This window comes from Vipera berus (assembly GCF_964194415.1).
Source record: "Vipera berus genome assembly, chromosome: 1".
NCBI lineage: Eukaryota > Metazoa > Chordata > Lepidosauria > Squamata > Viperidae > Vipera > Vipera berus.
Genome location: NC_138202.1, coordinates 273,872,548 through 273,895,944, shown reverse-complemented (window position 1 = coordinate 273,895,944; position 23,397 = coordinate 273,872,548). Strand labels below are relative to the sequence as shown.

Here is a 23,397-nt window from a genome sequence, read left to right as displayed (position 1 = left end):
TCTGTTAAAAGTACAACTGATTGGTGGGTAGAATTCAAGGTAGCATTCAAGCAAGCAAGTAAATCTTGAGATGTTTGTTTGATCAAACTGCCAAACAGCTTTCAAACAGCAGGATAAAAAATAGTTTTAACATGTGGGCCTCCAGTACCTATAGCAATTAGAGTACCTAGGTAAGCAAATTAGAAAGTGGATTTGTCTAGAGACCAGATGGTTCAAAGCTGGACCTGCGAGCGCTGCCAAATCTTTCCCCGTCTTCTCGGAATCACGTTCATTTCTGGCCTCCGGGAGTCCGCCAGTGGTGCCCACACTAACTTTGAAGGGCGACTCTACGGTCGTAAGTCTACGGTAACCGAGCCTTGGAAAAGAGCGCCGCTTGTCTACAGCTGTCAAACCAGGGAGGAAGTGAAGTCGCGCAAGGCATGCTGGGATCGTGGAGGAGCAAACCGTGGCGGAAAGATCAGAAAGGCGGCTGGGAGAGGCGCCATGGCTGTGCTCCTGGAGACCACGCTGGGAGACCTGGTGATTGATTTATACACGGAGGAGAGACCGAGAGGTAGTGAGAGTGCAACGGGTACCGCGTGGGACAAATTCCGGGCCAGAAACCTCTGGACAACTGCAGAAAAAATCCGGTTTAGCGATACTTCTCCAGCAGGGTTTACCGCGCTTGGAGAAGCTAGCACAGGGGTAGGCAACCTCGGCTCTTTTATGACTCATGGACTTCAACTCCCAGAATTCCTGAGTCAGCATAGCTGACTCAGGAATTCTGGGAGTTGAAGTCCATGAGTCATAAAAGAGCCGAGGTTGCCTACCCCTGAGCTAGCACAACATTTGCGGAATGTGCAAAAAAAAAAGCGCTACATTTTTCAGGGATGCCTCAGAATCTGCAGTTCCCCAAAATGCAGAATAGGAGCAACTCCAGAGATAGCGATGCTCTCGGGAGGTGGGGCTAGGGTGATGGAATTAATACTATTGAATATTATATTAATATTGAAATTAATTAAATGAAATTAATACTAGTTTTTCACATGGGATCCAAAGATCTCAGTCTTCTATTTTTCCAGGGAGAACTTGGACTGACTGTGGAAAAGCTCTTTTATATATTTTTTTAAAAAAACTTAGGGTGGCTCCATTTCTTTAATAACTTTATACAGTATTTACTTTGAGAATTATAAATGGCATCCCCGTTTTGGCAGTTATCAGTACTCCGGACTTGTATTTTATCTGGAATTTAATAAAAAGCATTGGTTGGGGGGGGGGAAACAACTGCACGCATTGAGTACATGAAATTTTTCCTCTCTTGTTTTACTGTGATTTCACAGTAAAACACAGCTAATTCTCATTTTCCATCTTGGCTTTTTGAACTTGACTAATGAGATTCTCGGTAAATATAACTTTCTCTGCCCAATTTCCATTGAAACTCCTATCTGACTTGTAGCAGCTTGATTTCCCATTGATTACCCCACAAAACCCTTCCTTACCCCATAAAAAGCAAGAAAAGCTTCAGATTTAAACTTCTTATGTATCAGGATGTTATTAAAGCATAGAAATAAAACCTGTATAAAAAAGATAACTCATTGCCTCTCCATGCTTTCTAACAAGCTTGCATGTTTCCAAATGTTGCATTAATGGTTAGTCCACATCCTGTCCTTGTCTAACTGAATTACTATATATTTTGTCCTGTTTGTCCCTGCATTGCCTTTTTTTAACCTTCCTTTGTACCTCTTATAGTACTGAACTTTGGGAATTAGGACAGGAGCCTGCTTTTTCTCACTTTGTAAAGCACTGTATGCATTGATGACACTATAAGGTAATATTAGAACAGGTGTGTCCAGCATGTGGACTGAGACAGCTAGCAATGTGGCCTCCATGATAATTTTTTAACATTATGTGATTTATATACATTAATTATATATTTTATATGTGGCCCAAGGCAATTCCTCTTCACTCAATGCAACCGAGGCAAACCAAAAGGTTGGAAGACGGATGTATTAGAACATGCTGTGATTGCTTAATATGAACGGAAGGCACTCTGCACATTAACATAGATGTCCTTTAAAGTTTATAACATGTATTGTTGGTCTAAGGTCCATATATAGAAAAAAAATGGACTGCTTAGTTGAAAATAAGTCCTGCATTTTCCAATATTCTTTTTCTATAAGATTTGATAAAAATAGATAATATTTCTCTGTCATTTTAATCTGAACATTTATTCATGGTGTGCCATTTGTTTCATGCAACTTACCGGGGATTGTTGCTAGGCATTTTTTATTGAATTTGTATGAAAGAATAGCTTGCTTCTTTTAGGCAAAGGCCATAGCTGTTTCAATTGTCTTGTCTTTATTTCTTTTAGCTTGTCTAAATTTCCTGAAACTTTGCAAGACCAAATACTACAACTACTGCCTTATACATAATATTCAAGTAAGCATATCTGATTTTTTTTCCTTTGCTTTTCCTTCATATATAAGACAATTTAATTGTGAGTCTTACATAGTAGATATACAATTTTAATCTAAGAAATACATATGCTAAATGACCTCTTCCTAATCATGCATGCATGTGTATGTTTAAATTCCTTTCTTCAGTTGTAAAACAGAAATAATAGCATAGTCTGCCTTATGTAATTATTGGCACACAGAGAAGATTCTTAATAACATGAGGAGGATTTTTTAAATTATGTTAAATAATAAATTATATGTGTTCCGCATTGTTTCAGAGAGATTTTATCATACAAACTGGAGACCCCCTGGGGACTGGTCGTGGAGGTGAATCCATATTTTGGTAAACATTGTTTAGTTTTGATTTGCATAGTCAATAAAACTTTTTGAATATAACAGAATTTATTACTTCTTGCATAGGCATTCATTTAGATTACCTATCGGTAATCTTCTTGGAACAAGAAGAATAAATCATGAACTTTGATAGTGAAAGTCTTTGTGCAGTTTATCAATCACTTTGGTCAACATATGCAGGAAAAAATTAAACTGCTGGTTTTAACCTAAAAAGCCTTAAATGGCTTGGCACCAAGGACAGCTTTTACTTAGAATGTCTTGATATGAGCATCTGATATGAACCATCTGAGGGAAAATAATTTAGTGATTCTTCATTTCCTTGAAGAACCGTGATGGCGCAGTGGTTAGGATGCAGTGTTGCAGGCTAACTCACTGTTCACTGCCAGCAGTTTGATGCTGAAGCAGCTCAAGGTTGACCCGAGGTTGGTAAAATGAGGACCCATATTGTTGGGGGCAATATGCTGACTCTGTAAACCGCTTAGAGAGGGCTGTAAAGCACTGTGAAGCAGTATATAAATCTAAGTGCTATTGCGATTGCTAAGTCAGGGAGAAGGAATTGCCTCAATTATACAGTAGTCACTATGTTATGGAAGAATCTTTCCCTGGAAATTATATTTGCTCCAATATAGTAGACATTTCAGAAGCAACTTAAGATGGGCTTTTTTTGTATGTGTGTGGCGAGACATAATGCAATTTTATGTGTGTATGGTGTCTTATTCTGGTTTTAGATTAATGCAATATATTGCTATGAAGATTATTAAAGTTTTTTTGTGTGCTACCAAGAGTCTTATGATTGGGGTGATATGAAAAATAAACACATATAAAGTCTCAGTTATATAACTGATTCTGAAAGTGTTAAAAATGAATAGAACTGTCAATTTGTACTTCTCCATGCACTATACTGCAGTTTCTTTTCTCTCATATGGCTAGTTTTTAAAAGTTGTGCAATTTATTCTGATTGATAATTTGTTTGTACATGTTTCAGCAAATTGTATGGTGATCAAGCTAGATTTTTTGAAGCGGAGAAAGTACCGAGAATTAAACACAAGAAAAAGGGAACTGTGTCAATGGTAAACAATGGGGGTGATCAGCATGGATCTCAGGTATGTCCACAGATCTGGAAAAGTCATGTCAACATATTAGGACATATGGAAGTTGAAAGCACAGATGTGACATTATATAAAAAAAACAAAATGGGAAAAAAATTACATTGGAAAAATATGTTTTTTCTGCAGTATTAGCAAACCAGATGCTTTCATATTTTAAGTGACCGAGACTATTCATAAACATGGAATTAGGTGTACAAACAATTTTGACTGATAGAGGAGGCATAATGGATCTCACTTAAAGCAAGAAATTTGGTCGTCAGCTTTGAATCATAGCCAGCATGATTTAGGTAGATTTTTATTCCCGTAACAAGATTTTTCATGACTTTATTTCCACTCTTCTTCTGCTTGATTTGCTCTGGTGGCAAATTTAAACAGTATGGAAGAAGAATTGAGAAATAATTTGTTCCCTCTTTTACCGGTCTACTATAGAGAGCGTCCTCTCGTATGGTATTGTGGTTTGGTATGCTGGTCTGACAGCCACGGATAGGAAAGTATTACAGAGGGTGGTGAGTACAACACAAGACATTGCGGGCTGTCCCCTGACACCACTGGATGACATCGCCAGGGCTCGTTGCCTTGGAAGAGTGAGGAAAATTCTCCGATGACTCACACCCTGGACGGTAACTCTTTACTCTCCTACCATCGGGTAGGAGATATAGGAGTATAGCCAGCCACACCAACAGGCTGAAAAACAGCTTTTATCTGTGGGCTGTTAGGCTTTTGAACGGGAAATATTTTTTTTAACTTTATGCAGAATTGACTTGCGAGGCCGGTGTGTGGTGCAATTAGTTCACATGGTGTAATAAAATGGAGGTTTGTTGTCACTGTGAGTTGGGGGGTGGGAGCACGAAGGGAGGCTCAGCTAATCTCAATGTATACATGGTTGTACTTTGACAATAAAGGTTCATTAATTCTGGCAGATGGACCACTCCTCCACTATTCCACTATTGGGTGAATTCACACTGTTGGGTGACGTCTTTTGATATAATCCAAACTGAACTTCAGTTTATTCAGCCATACCAACTACATCGATGGTAGATTTGTTGTAAGATTACATTGTTTTCTGGGTTTGCTGAAAACCTTAGTGGAACTAGATCTCAACATGGTTAGGTATGACAAGTTAAATAACCTGAGCATATCACTGAATGTGGAGGAGCTCTAATCAAAATTCCTGTAGAGAACAAACAATTGACTCTTGTATTGCCTCAGAAATAATCTCAAGGAAAGACTGAAATCATTACAATATGACACCACCTTCAGTGCCTAAAATTCACAGAAAGTTTGTGACATCAGAAGGTTTTCTGGTGAATGAATCCAAAATCAGCTAATGTATCAACAGACTGAAATGGAATAGGTGAAGATTTTCATTAGTTTGTCAATTCCAATTCATTATTTTTCTTGATTTTTTTTTAGTTTCTTATTACTACAGGAGAAAGCTTAGATTATCTGAATGGTGTGCATACAGTGTTTGGTGAAGTAACAGAAGGCATGGATGTTTTGATGAAAATTAATGAGTCCTTTGTCGATAAGGATTTCATTCCATATCAAGACATCAGGTATGAACTAAATCTTCTACAATTGATAAAAGTGCAGAGTGTAAGCAAAATTCTGCTGAATTAAACAAAAGTTGTGTCTATCACAGGCTTCCAAAACCCAAATCAAAAGGAGCTATAGTTTTCCCTATTGTTATGCTATTACCACTAAAGTTTTGATAGATCTATTTACTATGACTTCAAAACTCTTTAAGCATTTGCTGTGGAAGTGAATTCCATAAATGAATTATGTGTAATGAGGTAAAAGAGTTTCTTCAAACTCCCCTAAACCTATTGCTGTCATACCTTTCATGTATGACATTAGTTCTTAACTATATTTGGTAGTAGAGAACAATTTTATGAACTAAATTTCATATAATTGGAAGGCAATTGTTGTTGTTGGAAGGCAATTGTTGAATTTCCTCTCAGCATAAGCCAGATGAATGCTTTCAGTTAATGTGTAATTTTATAGTGTCTGAATTTTATAGTAACATATGCACCCTCTGTCAAATTTGAAATAAAGTTTAACTTACAGATTTTGTTTTCAGATAAATGAGTTTTGTTGTGTAGGTGTTTTTTGATGCAACAGTGAATTAATATTCAAAATTATTGTGAAATGGAACCTTGAACTTAATCTTTAACTGAATATGTTTTCTCTTTAGGATAAACCATACGGTGATCTTAGATGATCCATTTGATGATCCCCCTGGTTTGGCAATACCAGATCGTTCACCAGAACCTACCAAAGAACAGTTGGATGTGAGTGTTGCTTTTTAACTTGAGTGTGGAGTTAATCAAGAAATATGTTTATATTCCCCTAGTGTACCTGTTGATTTTGCAGATGTATAGAACTTTGTTGTTATGTTCTCACAGTGGCCCAGGGTCATGTTTGACTTGGGGGGGAAAAAGACTTTAATTTGGGGACATATTGCTCAATAAAAGCAACTGTGTCCTTTTCATTGGCAATAATACAGATTCTTCAGTTTCAATAGAATCTTAGTTTCAGCTTCAAGATAGGAAAAATATCAGTGGCAACAGTTGCAAGTATTCTTTTCTAAATATATACTGTTTTTTGCAATATTTGAGTGCACACCATTATTCCTGCAAAATAATGAACAACGTTAGAAGTATAATTCAGGCACGTGCCTGCTGAGAATGCACATCTATGTCTTTACTAACTGCTGATCTCTGTGTTTTCTGTGGGAAAACAGAAGGTGTGCTAACCATGCCACATTACAAAAGTATCATTAGCGGCGATGTACATAATTACGCTTCCAAAAATGTATATGGCAATTACACAGGGGTGCACATTAACTTCTTTTTTTTATAATTTATTTAGCTGCCCATCTCACCAAGTTACTCTGGGTAGTGAACAAAATTATCATCTGATGATAAGGTGATAACGAAGAAAAAAAAATGATAAGGAAAGGGGAAGAATGAAAAATGAATGGAAATCTGTAACTGCCTTCTGCAGAAGTGTAACCTTAGTAAAGGTGGTCCTCGGTTAACAGTGGTAATAAGATCTGGAATTTCCATTGCTGAGTAACGCAGTTGTAATGTGCGATATCACATGACTGCATCATTTAGTGACAGCAATCCCAGCACTTCCCATTGCTGTGATTAAGCAAGAATCATGGGTTGTTAGGCAAGGACCTCTTTGCAATTTCTTGTTGGCTTCCACAAGCAAAGTTAGTGGAGAAGCTGGCAGAAAGTTGCAAGTCCCAGGTGGCTCAGAAGGATGCTGGTGGGCAGGTAAGTGGCCGCTGCAAGGCATGGCAGAGTCAGTGCATGATAAGTGTGGTAAAGTTTCAGGTCGCTGCTGCAAAGTGTTATAAAAAGATGAAGCATTCATTCTAAACCGTATTAAATATCTATCTCTTTGTTTTTAAATAAGACAGAGTGGGAGAATAGGTGCCGATGAAGAAATTGATGACTTCAAAGGAAGGACTACGGATGAAGTGGAAGAAATTCTGGCAGAGAAAGAAGCAAAAACACAGGCTATTCTCTTGGAAATGGTAAATACATATACATATGTATAAAGGTAAAGGTAAAGGTTCCCCCGCACATGCGTGTTAGTCGTTTCCAACTCTAGGGGCCGGTGCTCATCTCCATTTCAAAGCCGAAGAGCCAGCGCTTGTCCGAGAACGTCTCCGTGGTCACGTGGCCGGCATGACTAGACGCCAAAGGCGCACGGAATGCTGTTACCTTCCCACCGTAGTGGTCCCTATTTTTCTACTTGCATTTTTTACGTGCTTTCGAACTGCTAGGTTGGCAGAAGCTGGGACGAGTAACAGGCGCTCACTCTGTTACGCGGCACTCGGGATTCGACCCGCCAAACTGCCGACCATTTGATCGGCAAGCTCAGCATCCTAACCCACTGAGCCACCGCGTCCCCTATACATATGTATACATATATACATATAATTTATATTTTTAATATCTTACCATGAAAACTTTAGTAATCCCTACTCATTGCAAGACATGAATAAGGATTGTTTAATATCATCTATTGTAATCTTGGGCTTTTTTAATGACATATATGAATCAGGTGTGTTAAAAAGCATTTAAATTGATAAATCTCTTTAATGTTTTTTCTTCTGTTGATGGTCTTTGAAAGTAAACATATGATTCATTAGTAAATCAGGTTACAACTTGACACCACAATTATTGCTTATAAATCAGTCCTTAATCTTTGTAGAATCTCTGAAGTCACAAGCACGAAAAAAGAGATGGATGAACCTTGACTTCTTCACAAGTTGCTATTTCAGTTGTAGCTCAGGAGCATATTGTTTTTTTAAGAAAACTATCATCTTTTAAGCATCTCATCAGAGAGAGGTCATCGAACAGAAAGATCTGCTTTTTCCATCCTTAAGGCTTCAGAATATCCTTGAATAGCATATTCACGTTGTACACATTCTCACAAAATGGGAGTCCTTTTGATAATGTGTACCCATTAGTGCAAATTGTAGGAGTATTGGAATAAAGTAAAGCAAAATAAAGTAATCTGTCTTGCATTGTTCCCCAGGTTGGAGACTTACCTGATGCAAATATCAAGCCACCTGAAAACGTTCTTTTTGTCTGCAAACTTAATCCTGTGACAACCGATGAAGACCTTGAAATCATATTTTCCCGATTTGGTTCTATAAAAAGGTAAGTGTTGAACATTTGCAAAGGCAACATTAGCAGACCTTTTATAAAAAGTGCAAAATGTAGTCCTTGCTAGTGAAAAATCCACAAGGAACTTTTTTTTTTAGTCACACTGGCCTAGCAATACACTTAATATAGATATTACCTTGTATTGATAGAAATACTTTTCAGACCTTTGGTGATTGCCTAATCTGAAAGTGTTTTTTCCTAAGGGGGAAATCTTACAAAGTTCTCTTTAGCAGACTTTAAAAAGATGAAAACAATAGTGATAGGGGAAGTTCAGCAAGTGAACTGTTTTCAATTTAAGCTCAATATGCTTATGTGTGTCTTAGGGTAAGGATTTTGAGTCTTTCACTCACAGTAAAATGCTCCGGGATGGAGACAGGCCTCTTCTCTGCTAAAGAAAGAACTGTGAATTATCAAATATGATTGCTTGAATCTTTAGTCTGAGAGCCAACTGTTACAATGCCACTTATTAAGTATTAGAAAAATAATTACTGTAGACTCTTCCAGCACTTTTTCTTTCTGATTTATTATAATATATGTATGTCTATTCTCCTTAGGTTTTTTAAATGGCTTTTTTGTATCCTAAATCAATGATGTCACAAAGTGGTTGTCTAATTCGGTGTGATGGCTAACCTGAATGCACTTTTAAAGCTTATTGTATAATATGTTGAAACTGAACCCAGTGATCCTTACTGACCTCGTTAACTAAATTAGAACTTGGTCCAACCCTGAAACTAATCCCTGGGTCTAAAGCAGGGGTGTCAAACTGCTGGCCCGTGGGCCAGATGCGTCATCAGGAAACCGCGCCCACCCCATTGCAGGCAATGGAGAAAAAGCTCCAATACATTGCACGACATCAGGTGACGTTGTGAGCTTGACATGTCTGGTCTAAAGATAGCAGTATAGGATAGAAAGTGAAAAGCAAGACTTCTGTTTGTAGTTCTACTAAACTCACACATTCTTATCATCCATACTGTAACTTCTGATACCATGGTGGCTTATGAGGACCTCCACAGACTGAGTGCCGTGAAAGCTATGGGACGATTTCCATGGCTTATTAAAAAAAAATATCTGAATATTGCGTGACATACAACTGCTATCTGTATGGTTTCCTGAACAAAATGCGTTGATTTTTCAGTTGTGAAGTGATTCGAGATTGGAAAACTAGTGAATCTCTCTGCTATGCCTTCATTGAGTTTGAAAAGGTGTGTAACTATATACAGTGTATAAGAATATAAACCAAAATGAATGCTTTATGTACAATTTTTGTCAGAATCCATTTATATCATATTCATAAATGGAATGTTTCAAACATTATCCCATGGATTCTGCCATCTCCCGAAGAGAAGAGGATAGATGTGTATTGAACCGGCAATAGGCATTTCAAAGGAAAGGAGAAGCCTTTTGAACTGGGGAAACAAAAGGGGGGGCTAGCATCTGGGTTTTGTCACGGAAGACAGCAATAAACAAAAGGGTCCTAACTTCCTTTTTCCCACAAGATGGATGATACGAGAGGAAGGATGGGGGACTGACCAAATGGGGATTAAGGGGGGTTAAACCGGGAACTCTTTATAAGGGTTTACTTCGTGGAAATATTAAGTCCTGTCTCGCCTCCTACAACCAAGCATGTCATAGTAAAGATTCCTTTTGGACTAAGATTTGGCTCCAAGAGTTTTGTCTTCCTAAGACGTGGTTTGGGGTGGGTCCTGACAATTTTACTAAAGAGCACTTAGCATTTGAAATATATCAGTTCCAAGCATTAGGAGAAGAAATTCCTGCTTTTAGTCTGCATATCCTTTCCCTATCTTTGATGTACTTCCTAGATTTCCATTTACATCTGGAAACCACTTTGTTCTTTTTAAAATTATTATTAATTACGCTTTCACGTCATCCTTTTTAAATGAAATGCAATAAGGTACAATGGGCAACATGGTTAAGTGGGGAGAACTAAGAGCATGATGCTGCGAAACGTCCGTTAGAAACTCTTAGTAGTTAGCAGGGAAAAATGGGGCTTTTCACATCTTCTGAAATATACATAATAAATGATTAAGAGGGAAGATTCCCTCTTGTTTACCATTATGTACAAAAATAAAATGACCCCCGAAAATCAACACGTGAATGTGTTTGGGATGCTTTGGGATCCCTTGGTTTATAGGCTGGTTTTATTGGCATTACCTGGCCACCCATGGTTAGCCTAACCATTATTCACTCTGTTTATTTATTTAGAAACTGCCCGTTTCCCTCACAGAGGGTCTCTGTGCAGTGTACAGATGAAATGTTAAAAACATAAAAAATGAATATAAAAATTTAAAATAAGGCAAGGATAGTTAAAATTTGATTTTTAAAAGGCAGGAGGAAGGGCTTCAGTGCACTAACCAGCCCCACAACTGGATGCTCCCAGCTAGATATAGATATTTTCAGAAAGCTAGGAGAGTGAGGCCCCACCTCTCCCTCTGGTGGGAGAATATGCCAGAGAGTATGGGTAACTTCTCATTAACAATTAATTAACCCGATGGACAAGTTCACAATGTAATTACAATGTAATTTACAATATAGACTAATTTGTGGCTCAGCCTGTCATGTGAACATAGCCACAGACTGGAAACCTGAAGAAGTAACTGTGATTCCATCTTTGTAAGAATTGTAAAGTACTGAAACTACTAGTGTGTTAACGCTGGAGTTCTATATTAAAGTCAGATTCTACTTAACAATAAGGCATTGGAATTGTGCATCCTAAGCTGACTCTGCAGGCTAGGCAGTATTAATGCTGTCAGAAATTTTTATAGCAAGAACTACTTTTCTCACTTCTATGATGGCATCAAAGAGTGGTTATAAATTTTCTAAGTTTAATTATACTTCTTTTGAAACATATATCAGGAAGAAGATTGTGAGAAAGCTTACTTTAAGATGGACAATGTCTTAATAGACGACAGGCGAATACATGTTGATTTTAGCCAATCTGTTGCAAAGGTGAAATGGAAAGGAAAAGGTAACAAGATGTATAAATTATTTCTATTAATACCACCCATCTAAGTTCCTTATATTATAGGCAATGTCAAATCTGTTTTGGGAGGGACACAGAAAGTATTTGTCAGATATATAGATTTGTTGACCATGAAATATCTTCAGATACGATCCCTTCCCAATTAACCATTTATAAAGGTGCATATTCTACTTTTCAATCTTGTAATTATAGAAAGATGCTAAGTAGAAAATGCTAAGTTTGCTTAATAAATAAATGCATGTTGAAATGTTGGAAGTTTTGACTATGGAGTTGGCTTTATCAGTATTAAGAGCATTAATGCTGTAGCTAATAGACTGAAATGGAGTAGCTCAAACTATTTGAATCTGATCAAAAGGTGTATGTGCCCATTATTAGAATTGGCATTCTTTGCGAACCAGACTATTTCTACTCTGCTTATCAAAAAAAAGTTAGCACAAAGCAGCACAAATTATTTGTTTAGATTTCTGTGTGGGATCTCGTGACAGGTGCCTCTCGGAGGCCTTAACTGTTTCTGAAATATTATTTCTGTTTGGAGCCCATTTCATTAAAGGTAAAGGTAAGGTAAAGGTTCCCCCGCACATGCGTGCTAGTTGTTTCCGACTCTAGGGGCCAGTGCTCATCTCCGTTTCAAAGCCGAAGAGCCAGCGCTTGTCCGAGGACATCTCCGTGGTCATGTGGCCGGCATGACTAGACGCCAAAGGTGCACGGAACGCTGTTACCTTCCCACCGTAGTGGTCCCTATTTTTCTACTTGCATTTTTACATGCTTTTGAACTGTTAGGTTGGCAGAAGCTGGGACGAGTAACAGGTGCTCACTCTGTTACGCGGCACTCGGGATTCAACCCGCCAAACTGTCGACCTTCTGATCGACAAGCTCAGCATCCTAACCCATTAAGCCACCATGTCCTTTACCATTTCATTAGGATCTCCCTAAAAAGGTTTATTTTGCACAGCAATAATGAATGGCTCTTTCCGTACCACCTTGCATTCAAAATTAACGCCAGCTTACTTCTCTTTATATAAACAGGTGGGAAATACACCAAGGATGATTTCAAAGAATATGAAAAAGACCACAGCAAGACTTCTAAGTTAAGTCTGAAAGAGAAAGCAAAACCCAAGCAAGAGTATCCTGAACAATTAAATTATTGCATGATGCATCGTAGTTGTTTTAAAAAGCAGTGTCGTGTTAGTCGATTGTGAGTTGATAGAAGAATTTCTTGACTTCCCAGTCCAGAGTTGAGGGGGTGTGGCTGGTCCAAAATTACTCAACTGTCTTCCATGCGTAAGGAAGGACTAGAAGTCAAGTCTTCTCCTCCTGGTCCAGCACCTTAACCAGCACACCATCCTGGTGTTCAGATAAGTAGAAAGATAAGTAGAACAATACCTTATATAACATTCAATATGTATATGGAACTATTCAGAACAGATAGAATATGGAATGTTATGCGTATTATTCTACTTTATGCACCAATATTAAAAGTATTTGTAGAGATTGCTAAATACCTCTAGATCTAATGTTGAATGTTATATTAATGGATGGATTTGCATTCCCGCATCTAATTGAGTTATTACCCCCAGTAGATCGGGCTCGCAACTTGGGGGTCCTTCTAGACTCACAGCTCTCCTTAGAAGATCATATAGGAGCTGTGACTAGGGGGGCCTTCGCCCAGGTTCGCCTGGTGCGCCAGTTGCGGCCCTATCTAGACCGGGATGCCTTGCGTACAGTCACTCATGCGCTCGTGAGCTCTCGTTTGGACTACTGCAACGCTCTCTACATGGGGCTGCCCTTGAGGACCACTCGGAGGCTTCAACTGGTGCAGAATGCAGCCGCGCAAGTGGTGTTGGGGGTCTCCCGATACTCCCATGTTACACCTCTGCTCCGCGAGCTGCATTGGCTGCCAGTTGCCCTCCGGGTGAGATTCAAGGTGCTGGTAATGACCTATAAAGCCCTACATGGCATGGGTCCGGATTACCTACGGCAGCACCTGCTGCTGGCATCAACCTCCCTCCGTCCAGTGCGCTCCCACAGAGAGGGCCTCCTCAGGGTCCCTCCGATCAGAGAATGTCGATTGGTGGCCCCCAGGGGGAGGGCGTTCTCTGTGGGTGCGCCAGACCTGTGGAACCGCTTGCCGGTTGAGCTCCAGATGGCCCCCGACCTTCGCTCCTTCCGGCGCGATTTAAAAACTTATCTATTTGAACAATCTGGCCTGGTCTGATGGGTTTGGGGTTGGATCTAGTTTTAACACAGTTTTATTATTGTATTATATTGGGCATAATTATTTAATCCTTTTTAAATTCTTTTTAACTTTTGTATTTATATTTTGATATTTATTGCCCTGTACACCGCCCTGAGTCCTTCGGGAGAAGGGCGGTATAAAAATTTAATAAATAAATAAATAAATTTCCAAACTTATTTTCTTGGGGCTGTGATGTAAGCTCTCTTGTTATACAGCTTTCATACGTGTAATATTTAGTGAAGAGCCAAGTGAGATTTAGGAAATCAAGAGTTCACTGGCAAGTGCTTCTTCTTTTAGGTGTTTCTGAGAAACCTCAATTAAAGGCCTGTTTAGGCTTTATGATAATTTTATTATGTAGGAAATGAGCAGTGTCTAATTGGGGCCAGAATCAAAATTGTTTTAACAGTTGCAAAAAAAAATATATGTTTCCATGTGGTGAGTGTATTTGCTATAGTATAGATCCTCCTAGTTAAATTTCACTTTCTTGTGAATTGGGGAGATAGTGTATTAAGTGTCGCTGTCAGTTCCCTCTTTCAAAGTCCTAATGTTGCTTATACAGAGACAGTTTTGCTTTGCATTCTGGCTGAGTCATACAGGAAAATTGACAAGTAAAGCTGTGAAGTGGAGGGTCGCCATCCGTTTACCACGCAGAAATCTTTCGGCCGCTGCCTAGTTATGTCTCAGAACAGTTACGAAATAGAAAAATCTGGGATTCTGATGGCCACACGTAAGAACTGGATGATTTTTTTTTTTTTAAAAAAAAATTCCATTCAGAATGGTGCGTTTCAAAGCTTGGCAAAATCATTGCAAAGAAATCCTGAAAGGGATGATTTGCTAGTCGATTCCTTTACGTCTGTCTGAGGGGTGCCGCCAAATTATTTCCTTGCCCTTCGCTGGTCAACTGGCTCAAATACAGTGTCTGCATTTATGGACTCTCTCTCCCTCCCGCCTCCCGTTGCCTTCTGGCAACGCTATTGGTCACGCTTTCCTTAACAGACCTCCGTAGCTCCAAATACGATCTTGTGCTGGAGAATGAAGAGGAGGAAGCCAGAAGCAGCCACAGGCACTCTGATAAAAAGAGGAAGCATTACCATTCAGACAACACGGATGAGGAGGAGGAGGAGGAGGAGAAGAGGAGCAAAAAAAACAAAGTATTAAATGTTTGTCCTTTTATTGGAATGCTATCTTTAATTGGTTCGTTCCTGTGAGAAGAGAGCAGGGCCTAGGGCTTTTCCCGCCTTTAAGGATGTCCATCCCTTTATATCCTATTCCAGCGTTATCCTATTTGCTGCCTCAGCATCGATGAAAAGTTTACTCTCTACATTCCCATTTTCAAATACAGAGCTTGCTCGTTGTTAACGACTTCTTTTGGCTTCTGCACTCTACTGGAAATCCCCTTAGCTCTGCAGAACATTTTAGAAAAACTAAAATATGACCTCAATAAAAGACAGGAAATTCAACTTTGCCAATAGGTAGAGAAAAGAAAAAAAAAACGCTTGAGCTAAGAATCTGACACAAGTGACCTTTTGAAAATGTAGCTGTGATCTGTTAGCTTCTGTGTGTGTGGTGTTTTTTTTTATGATGTAGGAAAATGTTCTTAGTTACTATCAAAAATTAATCTCATCCCCTCTCTCCCCCCCCCCAACCTTATGACAGCTTGGAAAAGATTAGAGATTCTTACTGTTGCTTAGCTGCTCTGTAGCGTTGCAAACACAAATTTGGGGCAATAGTTTGCAGTGCAGTGATGGCAGAGCTGTTAAATGAAGACTGCAGTGTAAAAGATTTACTGAGCTAATTAACTTATTTATATGAATGAAAGGAGATGTCAGGACCCACCCCAAACCACGTCTTAGGAAGACAAAATTCTTGGAGTCATATCTATTCCAAAAAGAATCTTTACTATGACATGCTTGGTTGTAGGAAATGAGACAGGACTTAATATTATTCCACGAACTAAACCCTTATATAGAGTTCCCGGTTTAACCCCCCTTAGCCCCATTTGGTCAGTCCCCCATCCTTTATCTCGTATCATCCCTCTCGTGGGAAGAAGGAACTTAGGACCTTTCATGTTTATTGCTCTCTTCCGTGACACAAGCCAGATGCTAGCCCTCCCTTTTGTTTCCCCAGTTCAAAAGGCTTCTCCTTTCCTTTGAAATGCCTAATACCGGTTCAATACACATCCATTCTCTTCTCTTCGGGAGATGGCAGAATCCATGGAATAATGTTTTAAACATACATTTATGAATATGATATAAATGGATTCCGACACGAGAAAGAAGGGAAGAGCCATCTCCCATGTCCTTTTTTTCCCCATGTTCTTACAATAAGCCACTGACTACTATGGCCTCACTATTTGCATTGCTGTCTTCTCTTTGGAGGAGGTTTCTGTCTTGTCTTCACCAGATTCACTGCTAAATCTTAAAAAGTTATTTGCGTGCTGTGATACTTCTTGTATGCTTAATATGCCCAATTTCTTTCTCTGCCCTGCCATTTTATGCACTGTTCCTGATACTAGTTTAAATTAGTTATCTTGCTATATTCTTATTTATTCATTTGCAAATAAGAAGAAACCTTTGGCTTTATCTCCAATATAATTTCATCGGATATCTGTTTTTGGCTATTAAATATTCCCTCAGCATTTATTTTTTTTTAATCCCATTTATATCCTGCCCTTCTCCGAAGACTCAGGGCGTCTTACAATCTAAGAAGCACAAACCAATGTGCTTAGCAATAGCCTTCATTCTATGTATATGCCTGCTTATTTAGGGCTTTCACACACACCCCCAAGCGGCATTATTACAAAGTCAGCTTATTGCCTCCAACAATCTGGGTCCTCATTTTACCTACCTCGGAAGGATGGAAGGCTGAGTCAACCTTGAGCCTGGTGGGACGCGAACCTGCACTAATTGCAGGCAGCTGGTGTTACTTAAGGAGGCATTAGCCCACTGCTCCACCAAGCATTCCAAGTAATTCATCAGATTTCAGGCTTTTCAGAACTACTGATTTTTCTGCTTATGATCCACACACTCTTTACTCTTGAGTACACCCTTTTCATACAGTCCTGGGTTTCTAGTTGTCTGATTGTGCATTTCCACTTGGATGTCTTTTTTGCCTGAAATTTTATTTCCTTCTGATGGTAAATAGTGTTCTCTTGATAAGTTGTAAAATGCAAGGTCCTTGAAACCAGAACCTGTTGACTTAATATTGTTCTAAAGTGCTGTCTAAAAACATCAATGAAGTGGAATATAGATAATGATGATGATGATGATGTTGGAAAGGACCTTGGAGGTCATCTAGTCCAACCCCCTGATCAGGCAGGAAACTACCATTTCAGGCAAATGGCTGTCCAGTCTCTTCTTAAAAACTTCCAGTGTTGGAGCATTCACTGCTTCTGGAGGCAGGTTGTTCCACTGATTAATTGTTCTAACTGTCAGGAAGTTTCTCCTTAGTTCTAGGTTGCTTCTCTCCTTGATTAGTTTCCATCGGTTGCTTCTTGTCATTCCCTCAGGTGCTTTGGAGAATAGCTTGACTCCCTCTTCTTTGTGGCAGCCCCTGAGATATTAGAACACTGCTAATAATGCAGTTGCCCTTTACCTTCACCTCCTGCTGTACTAATTAACTATAAGGCCCCTCATAGTTAATTTTCTTTGGAGGTACTCAAAAAAGTCTGCAATTGGCTCCAATAATGACAGTCACTGCCTTAATTTGATAAAATTATCTCTTTAAGTCAGCAACCATAAATTAGGTAGATTGACTAATGCTGTATTTTTAATTTTAAAAGAGCCTTGGTGGAGCAGTGGGCTAATGCCTCCTTAAGTAACACCAGCTGCCTGCAATTAGTGCAGGTTTGCATCCCACCAGGCTCAAGGTTGACTCAGCCTTCCATCCTTCTGAGGTAGGTAAAATGAGGACCCAGATTTTTGGGGGCAATAAGCTCACTTTGTAATAATGCCACTTGGGGGTGTGTGTGAAAGCCCTAAATAAGCAGGCATATACATAGAATGAAGGCTATTGCTAAGCACATTGATTTGTGCTTAAATTGTAAGCCGCCCTGAGTCTTCGGAGAAGGGCGGGATATAAATGGGATTAAAATAAAATAAATAAATAAAATCACGAAGCACAGCAATTTCTAATTTTTTGTTTTTATATTTCCTATTTTTTTTAACAAAATAAGTTGATATTATCCCAAATTGAGTAAACTGAAACATAATAGGAAATAAAAGCAGCTTAAAATGTTATATTAAAATAATTTGGGAAAAAATTGTTTTACACTTCAAATCATAATTTTTTTTAAAAAAAAACAAACCCACATATTTGTATACGTATGCAGGATAGATTATTTTGTTCTTCCCAGAGGTTTCCATTAAAGGTCTAGCAATGCATAATTTACTTAGAATTAATTGGTGCGTTGCTATTCGTTCTGTAAGACGAGCATGAAAACGAGCAGGCAGAATTTGAAAACTCTTAGTGCTCTACCTGCTCCTCTTCTCTGCTCATCTGTTTCATCAGTGCAAATAACCGCATTTTCGTCCTTCTTCTCTCAGGAGCCTAGCCGAAGGCACAAAGAAGAATGCAATAGGGAGAAAAGAAAAAGTGACAAGCGAGAGAGATGCCGGAGCCGTTCTCGGGAGAGAGAAAGCCACCACAAAAAGTCTAAAGACAAGCATTCCGAGGAAGCCTGGGACAGAGACCATTATGAAGAGAAAAAGTCAGACAGGAATCCTAAAAAGTCCAGAAATAAGGAAAAGTCCAAATATAAATAAGGACATTCTTGGCATTTGTCTGCCTTAGAAACTGCCCAATGCCTCCCCTTCCAAAAGGTCTTCAAGCTCCCTCTGATTCTGCCTCATGGAGTTCTGTGGGAGGATATCTTCCTTGGGTGGATTCTACTGTTATGTTTGTTGCCTTTGAAAACTGCAGACTGTAGAGAAATTAAGAGAAATTCATGCTACAGTACAGTAACAAGGAGTCTGCAGCGTTTGGGTTATTAAGAATAGCAATCTGCTACTGTTACTGCCAGAAAGGAATTCTAAATCACTTTTAACTCTAAAAGGAATATGGAGGACTTTATTCAAGACTGGATGAATGTACTTCCCTTTTTCTCATAGGAAACTTAGTGAGTGAAGCGTGTATAGTTACATGAATGAGGGAGATCTGTTTTTGTTGCCAGTTGAGGCTTCCCTGTTGTATTTATACAAATAGATAATGTTGAAGTTTTATTTATATATATATATACATATACATATATATACATACATACATACATACATATACATATACATATACATATACATATACATATGCATATATATATATATATATATATATATATATATATATATATATATATATATATATATAATGGAAATATACACTAGTACGATACATAGTTCATCATTCGTACTAGCCCATGCAGTTGGTACTGTTAAGAGTTTATCTCATTGAAGTGGCTCTAAATACCCGTCGTTTCAGAGAGAAAATGTGAAGTCTCACTTTGCACTATTTAGCAGTGTACAATATTGACACACCTAGATTGCCACAAAAGAACGACTACCACATTTTGTACTAGCTGCAATATCTCCGTGCAAATCTTTAGTTTCACTGCCGTCTAATATAGCAACATCAATCTATTTCAGCAAATATATCAGTAAATCTATGTCAGTTAGGAAGCTGTAGCAAATCCTGTGGGTTTTGTATTTGGATTCAGCTTTTTAAAATTTAGCTTTGTTTTGGTAATGTAAAATTGTACATTCTTAATAAAAAAAGCTATCAGTCTCCTTATACGTATGTGGTAGGGTTTTCCCCCCCTTCTAACTAGATTCATTTTATGAAAGCAAATGAGTCTATAACACAAAATATCTAAACCAAAATATGGCAATGACTTGTTCTGGAAGATGTAACTACCTGTCCATATAAGCAGACAGTATCAACAAACATGCTGGTTAAACTATAGCTACAGCTATAATCTTTAAAAGAGTATTTTTTTCTGTCTTTTAAGTTTTTTTTAATTAGACCCTGTCATCAGCTATTACGAGTTTTTAAAAAAGCAAGTGATTTGTAAATGAGTCTTAGATTGTCTCCTTTAAAACATTTGTCCCAAATGCATGACATTTTCTATGGACTATTTGTTCATTAAACAGTGCAATGAAAGAATTCAATTGTGTTAACATCACAATGTTTCTAAATCAGAATGGGATCCTAACAAATTGTAATTTTATTTTAGTCTGAAAAAGGAAAAGCATACTTCGTGTAGTGAGAAATCATTAGTTTCATTAAGTTATAAAGCTAATATATTTTGGCCTATTACTAATTGCTGCTCTATCGTGCTACTCAAGAACCTGCTCAACCTTGGTCTGTTTTAAATCCCATCAAAATTCTCCCCTAGTTATCCATGATCTGACTGAAACTGGATTGCTTTAAGATTTCTCAGATTAACCAGGTTTGCAGGGTAGAAAATTTTCTTTGGGAAGCTAAAAGACAGAAAATAAATATTATAAATTTGCAGGTTTTCTTAGAATAATGTACATTTTAAAACAGTGTCAGAACCCTTCCTGACAGGCCTGACCTATCAGATCACTTCAGCAACTGAATGCTTTTATCTTCCAACCTTCTTTGCTAAACAGTTTAAGAGCCTTGTGCTGAAATACGAGCAGTAAAAAGCACCCAACCTATTTCCTTATGTGTTTCCCATGGCAATTCCACCAAGCCTTATGTGTTGAGAGGGAAAACAAAGGAAAGTGGAATAAATCTCTGCATCACAATGGAGCAAAAAGCAAGGGAGAGAACAAAACGCATTTGTTGATTAATATGTCAGTGCTCGCAAATATTCTAACGAAGCTTAAAAAACCCTGCTGTTTATGATTTCTATTTCTCACGTGGGCGATGACCTTTGTGTTGTAATCCGGCTATTCCTCCCTGTTTTGCTAAATTGAAGTATGTGTATTGTAGTAAGTAAATGAGGAGTTGCCCATTAAGGAAGTAGAAATGTTTCCATGAAATGACTTATAATCTGCACATTGCACTTTGTCAAAATCAATAACAGTATGCCTTGAAAAAATAGCTGAACTTCCTTGAGAATTGCAAACACAGTGTAGCCTTCTGCATCTCCTTGGGGGTACGGCGAAGGCACAGTCAGCCTAGCCATTCCGGTCTCTTAAGCGAAGGCACTACGCTTTCTGTGAGTACGGACCATTTTCTTTTAACCTAGTTCTGCAAAAGCATTTGGTGGGGGAGCGGAAAGCAGGACCAAATTGGAACCAAGCAGCATCCTGTAAGTCTTTGCTTAATGTACGGTCGTATGCTTGTGTCCTGCCCTGAGAAGGCCTCCGAGTAAAAGCAAGGAATTGGCATAGATTCCATCTACTTGGAGAATTGGGAGAGAGTTTTTCTCCCAGGGCAGAGTTATCTCTGCAGCTTTGAAGGAAATTAAATGGGTGGGCACAGAATGGAAGACCATTGTGTTCCCGGCTTCTCAACCATTTTAGCTCACGGCTGAGCAAAAATAACCCAAAACGTTTTGGTCAGAAACAGAATCTGGGGGGGAAGAGTAATTTTAGAAGTCAAGATTGGTTCTCATTGCCCTTCCTCTTCCCTCCATGGGTCCCTGTAAAACTTATTCCACCACCCTCTCCCTCTAGCCCTTTCCTTCGCTTCCCTTCGTCCACCACTGATGTACTAGCTAGCCTAACAAAGGTCTCAACAGGAATAAGTTCCTAACGTGGCATATCCTACCGGGCAGCCCACCTGTGATATTCCCAGCACGTGTTCTTCCTTCTCTTCCTGTTGCTGCCACCATTAATGTCTCCCTTTTCCCCTTCTTTGGATCACTTCTGCCTAGAACAATCATATTTTGGGTTCAGATTGGACCAAAACATCAGGAACACAAGGAGTACCCAGAGCTGGCTTTTGGTGCCCAGATTGTTTAGTGTATCTTTAGAATTGAATAATCCAAGTGGGAGGTCAGTAGACCTGGGAAACATTAAGTTTGTAGGCAAAGTATTTTAAGCATAGAAATTGTTGGCACAGGAAATACCCACCTCCCTTCCTTCAGAGTGTAAGACTATAATGGCACAGAATGTTGAGTGACTCCAAGGGAATAAAATGAAGCAGCCAAGACCGAAGGAAAACAATTCCCGTGTGCCGGAGTTGCAGGTGGAGAAACGGCCGCTCAATCTGACCAACTATGGAGAAGTGGGGTGATTGGAACACGTTCAGTGTAGAAGAACACACACAGAGAGTTAATAGGAGGTGGAGATGGGGTGGGGTGGGAGCTGCAAATTTCTATGAAATGCTTCTCAAACAAGGAAGCAGGCAGATAGATATGTTTGACTAAATAAACGGCAAAGGTTTGTAATATCACCTACCTGCAGTTAAGTTCTGTTTAGACACACATATTGATCATAGAGCCAGTTTGGTATAGTGGTGAAGGCACCAGGCTAGAAACTGGGAGACTAAGAGTTCTAGTCCCACTTAGGCCCAAAGCCAGCTGGGTGACCTTGGGCCAGTCACCTTCTCTCAGCTCTAGAAAGGAGGTAAAAGCAATTTACTTCTGAAAACTTTTGCCAAAAATAACTGCAGGAACTAGTCCAGGAGGCTGCCAGGAGTCAAAACTAACTCAAAGGCATTAACTGACCACTTTTTCACTGAGCGGTGGCTCAGTGGGTTAGGATGCTGAGCTTGTCGATCAGAAGGTCGGCAGTTTGGTGGTTCGAATCCCGAGTGCCGCGTAACAGAGTGAGCGCCTGTTACTCGTCCCAGCTTCTGCCAACCTAGCAGTTTGAAAGCACGTAAAAATGCAAGTAGAAAAATAGGGATCACTACGGTGGGAAGGTAACAGCGTTCCATGCGCCTTTGGCGTCTAGTCATGCTGGCCACATGACTACGGAGACGTCCTCGGACAAGCGCTGGCTCTTCGGCTTTGAAACGGAGATGAGCACCGGCCCCTAGAGTCGGAAACGACTAGCACACATGTGCGGGGGAACCTTTACCTTTACCTTTTTCAAGTGTGCTGCAGCATGTGATAGATCATACATTCAGAAATAAAATTATCAAGTACAAATTCATTCCTTGGCATATTAGAGGCAAGGGTTGATCCCTCCAAAATTGCAAGCAAGATGTCTAGTTAGCAGCCCATAGAGTTACATGGAATTCTAAAAACCTACAGAATAAGATGTGCTTATTACGGTACACCTGAACCTAGTTACAAATAGATCAATCTCATTCATCAGGTTTTTTTCTTCAATTGTGAAAATGAACATTGCCCACTCCCTATAATGTGACCCTCCGGGACACGATATATTAAAATAAATCCTAGCACAATGTTTTGTATACTTTGGTAATAGTGGCAGCTCCATAACCTATTTACATATAATACTGTAACACTACAGCTGCATACCAAGCAAACAAACAGTAAATGATACCCTAATCAAGAAACGGCCAGGGAGAAAATAATCCCCTTCCACACTGACAGGGCAAGTTACTAAATATAAACAGAAATCAAACCCTCCTCCCTTCTAGCGCTGAAGAGGTTACCTGCTCTGGTAATGAAACGTCTCCAAGCATGCAGCCAAGGTCC

General features: G+C 39.2%; 1 protein-coding gene across 1 annotated transcript; it reads left to right on the top strand.

Annotated features, from left to right (window-relative positions):
* The first annotated feature begins 438 nt into the window (after positions 1–438).
* On the top strand, positions 439–19,598 carry PPIL4 (peptidylprolyl isomerase like 4). The gene is made up of 13 exons (XM_081312491.1): positions 439–553; positions 2,351–2,418; positions 2,714–2,778; positions 3,775–3,892; positions 5,312–5,454; positions 6,093–6,189; positions 7,329–7,445; positions 8,456–8,580; positions 9,722–9,788; positions 11,461–11,572; positions 12,614–12,710; positions 14,830–14,974; positions 18,368–19,598. Exons 1-13 carry the CDS (start codon positions 484–486, stop codon positions 18,584–18,586), a joined length of 1,443 nt encoding a protein of 480 aa, XP_081168617.1. The 5' UTR covers positions 439–483; the 3' UTR covers positions 18,587–19,598.
* Positions 19,599–23,397: the final 3,799 nt, after the last annotated feature.